This window comes from Watersipora subatra, chromosome 2, assembly GCF_963576615.1.
Source record: "Watersipora subatra chromosome 2, tzWatSuba1.1, whole genome shotgun sequence".
Classification (NCBI taxonomy): domain Eukaryota; kingdom Metazoa; phylum Bryozoa; class Gymnolaemata; order Cheilostomatida; family Watersiporidae; genus Watersipora; species Watersipora subatra.
The window spans coordinates 57,894,984-57,901,499 of record NC_088709.1 but is presented as its reverse complement, the minus strand read 5'-3'; the positions used below and the strand labels follow the sequence as shown (position 1 = coordinate 57,901,499).

Below are 6,516 nucleotides of genomic sequence, written 5' to 3'. Positions count from 1 at the left end.
TCACTGTTTGCATAGTTAACTTTATAGTCATATATAAAGATTTTTCAAACTTCTTACAGTGGAAGCCAGTGTTGAAAACTAACTAATTATTTCTAAAATCTATTGTCATGAGTTATATAAATTTGAATCCTCTACTCACTACAATTTTCTGTAAAAACATCATTTTTAAGTATTAAAACCATCTACAAATTGAACATTATGAAATGTCTCACATTATGGTGACTGTTGCCATATCAAGTGTCAGTTTTTACAGCAGCACTGTGTTGCAATGAAGTTCAACAGGTTTTTATAAATACTGATTATGTTTATTCCTGGTAAAACTTAGCAACTTTCAGAACAATTTTTTTGAACTTTGCCAACTTTAGGCTGAACACTTTTGTTTAATTTCAATAAAAACATCAAAGAATATTTTTATTCTACGTGTAAGCTACCAAAGTTTTATATCAAAGCCTTTGCAAGCCATGAATTACTACTTGATTATTATTAAATAATTTATTAATTATAAATTAGTTAATATTGATTTAAAGCTGTGATATTCCCAATTAAACAAAAATAAGTGTTAATATTTTTTGGTTTGACAGCTGATCCCTAAAACTTGGTAAAAGCAAGTATATTTTTATGCATTATGTGAAAGCTTTTAACATTAATAAGATGGTTTCTGCTAGAAATGCTAACTGAATAATCTTTAAAAATGAAGCTAGAAGCATATATATTACATCATCATCAAAACATATATATTACACCATCATCATAACATATATATTACATCATCATCATAACATATATATTACACCATCATCATAACATACATACTACACCATCATCATAACATACATATTACACCATCATCATAACATATATATTACATCATCATCAAAACATACACATTACACCATCATCATAACATATATATTACATCATCATCATAACATATATATTACACCATCATCATAACATACATACTACACCATCATCATAACATATATATTACATCATCATCATAACATACATACTACACCATCATCATAACATATATATTACACCATCATCATAACATACATATTACACCATCATCATAACATATATATTACACCATCATCATAACATACATACTACACCATCATCATAACATAATATATATTACATCATCATCATAACATATATATTAAACCATCACCATAGCTTATATATTACATCATCATCATAACTTATATATTACATCATCATCATAACATACATATTACACCATCATCAAGCGGTGCAACTTCATTTCTTTGAGTCTTATTGTTTTATCTCATAGAATTCTTTACAATGGTCAAAAGTTGCTGTAATCAATAGAAACAAACTTGTAGCTCTATGCGTTATAAGTTGAAATTTTGCAGAACATACTCATTCAAGAATAGCAAATTTCAAGTGTTCATCTTTCATGAAAAGCAGTCAATATGTATTTTGAAACAATATTTTCAAAGCATAATGAATAAACAATTAATTGTTATTTGCAATAAATTTTGCTGATCCCACTGTTCAAAGATTCCTAATGTTTCAACAACAAAAGGTAAATTTTTAAATATTACCCTAAATGTATGTTGCAAGTGTTATTTGTGACAAGACATTTTTAAAAAAGCCTAAATCATTTTGGCTACTAAAAACAAATGTTTCCGTTTGTAAAACAAATATTGTAGTTGGGTTGAAAAAATTGAATTTGCTTGCCAGGAGGAGTGATAGTGATTAATAACTGGGTTCAACTCAATGACACCACCCCACCAGAAAAGATAACAGACCTTACGGTTCTAGCAGTGTCGGAAAACAATGATAAAGTTACCCTTGCTTGGACAGCTCCTGGAGAAGATCTCAACATGGGTAACGGTATGTGCTATTATAGCTACAGTACGTAAAAGCTCATTCTATCATTTTCAATTTACCTGGAACATGTAGACTTATTTGTGAAAACAATTTGCATCAATCATTTAAAGTAATCTTTTCAGCATTTTTAATCAATTTCTGAAAATTAAATCATAAACCACCAAAAACAGGTTAGAAAGATGATTTCTGTTGAGTGATCATTTGAATTTGTATATATTCAAAGATTCTCAAGAAAATGATGTTCAGCAAGCGAGTACCCAAAATATTTTATTTTTAAAGTTAATAATATAATTAGTTTAATTATAAACTTATAATTTAATTGTAGCATTGCTTTGAATAGCTTTGGACTGATATATTCTTTAACAATAAAACTTAGAAATAATCATATTTTTAATATCACATATTTATAACATTAGCAATACAGCTTACAGAGATAAAAAAGTCTACTTCCATGTAAATATATAAAAAGGTACATACCCCTTAAAATCTGAACTGAATCACAAAAGCAATATAAATTGAAATGTGAGTTTTAAAAAAATGAATGTCTCATAAGTTTTCCTTGAACTACCTAAACAATATTCTAGTTAGTATTCTGCAAGTCTTCTACAATCCTGATCAGCATACAGGTTTTTGGTAATCTCCTTGATATCAGATCTATGATCTATGAAATGACAGTTTGAGCTTGTGCAAGTTAAAAACAAACTTATTCTGGTGACCAGCTGTACAAAAAAAGCTGGTTCATTGTTTATCAAATTTGAAATGTACATGTTGCTCAGAAATTTTCAAGAAGATAGTGTTCAACATGTGAGCATAACAATTAATTTTTATAATTAAAGTTTATCAGTTTTTATAATTCAGTTGTAACATTGCTTTAGAACAGCTTTAGGCTGATACATTCTTTAACATAAATACTTAAAACTAATCCTATATTAGGTGTAAGAAAACAAACAACTTGTGTCTGTTTCATCTTTAATAAATTTCAATTTATTAAACTGCACCAGTAGCACAATCTAAAAGCATAAAACTTGCACTTCTATGTAAATTATAAACACATTCAAATTTAAATCATAATTGAATCATGAAAAACTTCAAAAAGTTTTTGAAAAAATTTGAAGGCCTCACAAGTTTTTCTTTTACCATCTAAATTATAATCTAGATAGTAACCTGAAAGTTTTCCACAATTCTGATGAGCATATAGGTTTGAGGTAATCTTTCTTGTTGGCAAACCTATAGTTGTTACAAAAAAATGGTCAAGCTAAAGTTAGCTGTGCAGTTTAAAAACAAACTTATTCTGATGACAAACTGTACAACTAAAACACAGGTTTATTTTTTACCAAGTTTGCGATGTTTCACTTCGCCCATAACGGTATAACTTTTGAAGTGTTTAGTAATAATGTACAACTGTATAAGAAATTATAAAAAATTGTCTGATCATAGTGCGAATATTGTTATTATAGACGATCAATAAATTATTGTGTGATTACCACCGGCATATGCAATATACTGCAAACCAGCCTTTAATGAGCATAACAAGCTCAGTGTGAGTTAAAAATAATTAATTTTAAAAAATAATTTCATTACAAAAAGGCTTTTCAAAACCAAGCTAGCTTTTAAAAAGTGACGAATAATGCTTGTAGTGTCTGGATATGAATTTGGGGTCGGTGCAGAGATCTCCATAGATGCCATGATCAATCTTGCACCAGAACTCATTCTAAGCGATGTTTCTACCTTTTTAGTTGAAGCCGGGAGCCTGCTTGAAATGCAGGTCAATACCGGTAAGTTGCACAATAATACTGCCCAAACAATTTGATGTTTTTTCTATTACGTTGTAAAAAATTTTATAAGGCTAGAACATAGAATTTTATTTTGCAGCTTTTAAAGTCTCTACTGGATGATACATATTCTGACATGGCACTTGTTGCAGTATGTCTACAACAATTGTTTGACTTGGTGCAAAATTAAACCAAAATATTTTTTTCAGAACGGTGCATGCCAGAAAAGTTTAAGATTGCTTACATGCAAGATAAAGTTAACCAAAATTCATTAGTTGTATAGCATTTAGCGTTTGAGATCATTGTGACGATGTCCAATTGCTCTAAAATTATTGGTTTCCTGCAAAGCTTATGACAGTTGTGCATAGTTAAAAATATCATAGAGGTAATGACTAGCTAAAATAAAATCCATAAACAGATATGAGTTGAAAACTTCAAACTCGTTATGCCCATAGTGTACATGAATGCTATCATTCCAAATCTGAGACAGCTGACTATGAGATACCATATGCAAAACTTTGCTATTGCATAAGCTGCATAGCACTTAAAGTTTGCAGATAAATCTTCAGATCATTGCGAAGAAGTCTAACTGCTCAGAAAAGAATGCTTTTCTGTAAAGCTAAGAACATTTGCGCATATTTGAAAATACTATAAAGGTAAAAACATCTAAAAAAAAATTCATAAACAGATATTAATTGAAAACTTCGAGCTCAGATTGCCCACAGCGTACATGATTGCAAGCATTCTAATCCTGAGACAACTGAGTATGAGGTAACATAAACAAGACAAAAGGTAACACAACTTTGCTATAATAATAGGAGGGATGCAGACGGTAGGAGGGGTTCAGAAAGGATGAGGATGGTAGGAAGGGTGCAGAAGGGGTGCAGGTGGAAGCAAGGGTGCATAAGGGGTGCAGATGGTAGGAGGGGTGAAGAAGGAGTAGATGAGGAGGGGTGCAGATGGTAGGAGGGGTGCATATGGTAGGAAGGGTGAAGAAAGGGTAGATGAGAAGGGATGCAGATGGTGGGAGGGGTGCAGATGGTAGGAGGGGTGCAGAAGGAGTTGATGAGGAGGGGTGCAGATGGTAGGAGGGGTGAAGAAGGAGTAGATGAGGAGGGGTGCAGACGGTAGGAGGGGTGCAGAAGGGGTAGATGAGGAGGGGTGCAGATGATAGGAGGGGTGAAGAAGGAGTAGATGAGGAGGGGTGCAGACGGTAGGAGGGATGCAGAAGGAGTAGATGAGGAGGGGTGCAGATGGTAGGAGGGGTGAAGAAGGAGTAGATGAGGAGGGGTGCAGACGGTAGGAGGGGTGCAGAAGGGGTAGATGAGGAGGGGTGCAGATGATAGGAGGGGTGAAGAAGGAGTAGATGAGGAGGGGTGCAGATGTTAGGAGGGGTGCAGATGGTAGGAGGGGTGCAAAAGGGGTGGATGAGGACAGGTTCAGAAGCAGGACTTTTGCGAAACAACATACTGGTCATTTATAAAAAATCTTTTATAAATTATTTTTGAAACAACCAAGATTTTGTTAAAATCTTGAACAATTAAGAAGCTTAAATTTTTTCAAAATGTGCTGATGCTGGGAGTAGTAAAATGGTAACCTTGCACATGTGTTCCAGGTGCCATTACTCCAGCAATGCTTGGCCTTCCTGAGTCAGCTAACATCAGCACCTACTATTTCCGGATTAGAACATTTGACTCTAGCAACAACTACGCTAACTGGTCTAACCCTGTTTCAGCATCATATGTAGACCCTGCTGTCATTGCTGCTCTATATGTGAGTATTGCTTCATGAGTTTTATTTTATATTGTTATGGAAAATGTATCTAATGTTTTTGTTTAATTTTTCATCAACGGATGAAAAAGTAAACAAAAAACTTTTTCATGAACATACTTGATACAAGCTGCAAGTACAATTGTCTTAAATTATGCAAACATTCTCAACACAGAAAAAGAGCTACCAAAAACTATTCTGGGTAATTTACAATGCTATTAATTTGGCCAGCACAGATTATTAGTGAATTATAAGTAAGTTTAACTCAAACTAAAATGTCGGCACGATAAATTTGAAGTTATTAAAAAGTATGTGATTAATAGAAAAATCTTGAGCGAGTCATTTTTACGCAATGGACTAGAAGGCATACAACAAAGTTCTGTTGGAAGCTCTGAAAGCCTATAGTAAGAATAAATGAATGGCAAGATTAACAATGTAATGTTTTATTAATCATAACACACTGTGAAAGATTGCCATTTCTTTTAGAGCTGGTTTGTGCAAGATTGAACCAGACTACGCCGATTGTGCACATACAGTAGTTTCTAGAGTTATTATGTAATACGCAAAAGCTGACAAGTAGCAGCTTACAAATTTGTGATTAATGAAAATTCAACTTTTACCTTCATTCAATATGGGTCTCTTTGAACAGACACTCTTTCTTTGCTGTAGTTTGATGTGGCTTCAGTAACGGGTTTCTCTACACAAAAGCGCTTTGTTTGCTTTACCTGATGCTAACGTCTTCCCATTCAAATTCCTGGTTGGCCGCGTGCAATAGAGTTCTCATCTAATTGGAATGCCCACTAATCCCCAAATTAATCATGTTTTCAGAGAATGAAATTCCTGCCAATTGTAGATATTGCTAATAAAATATGTAGACACAACCACATGCAATGTGTTAAGATATGGTTTGCTAGGTGTTTGTTGGTATGAAAAACAACAGTGTGAAATATAGTGTAATATTGATAATGATGGATATTGGCTAATGCAAAAACAGCAGCGTAACACGTTAAACTAGTTGAGCAAATAGCAGTCAAAGAGCATGTTTGAGATAATAAAACTAACTGTGCCAATACAAAAGTATTTTAAAAAGTTGGTTCAAACCGCTTTAAAA

General features: G+C 32.9%; 1 protein-coding gene across 1 annotated transcript; it reads right to left on the bottom strand.

Annotated features, from left to right (window-relative positions):
* Nucleotides 1-4,380: 4,380 nt before the first annotated feature.
* Nucleotides 4,381-5,103, bottom strand: LOC137388369 (uncharacterized). Its single transcript, XM_068074855.1, has one exon. It carries the CDS (start codon nucleotides 5,101-5,103, stop codon nucleotides 4,381-4,383), a length of 723 nt encoding a protein of 240 aa, XP_067930956.1.
* Between the last annotated feature and the right edge of the window lie 1,413 nt (nucleotides 5,104-6,516).

Bases quoted from the DNA above. Each gene is read 5' to 3' on its own strand.
- LOC137388369 (XM_068074855.1), bottom strand. From the start codon at position 5,103: ATGTTGTTTCGCAAAAGTCCTGCTTCTGAACCTGTCCTCATCCACCCC.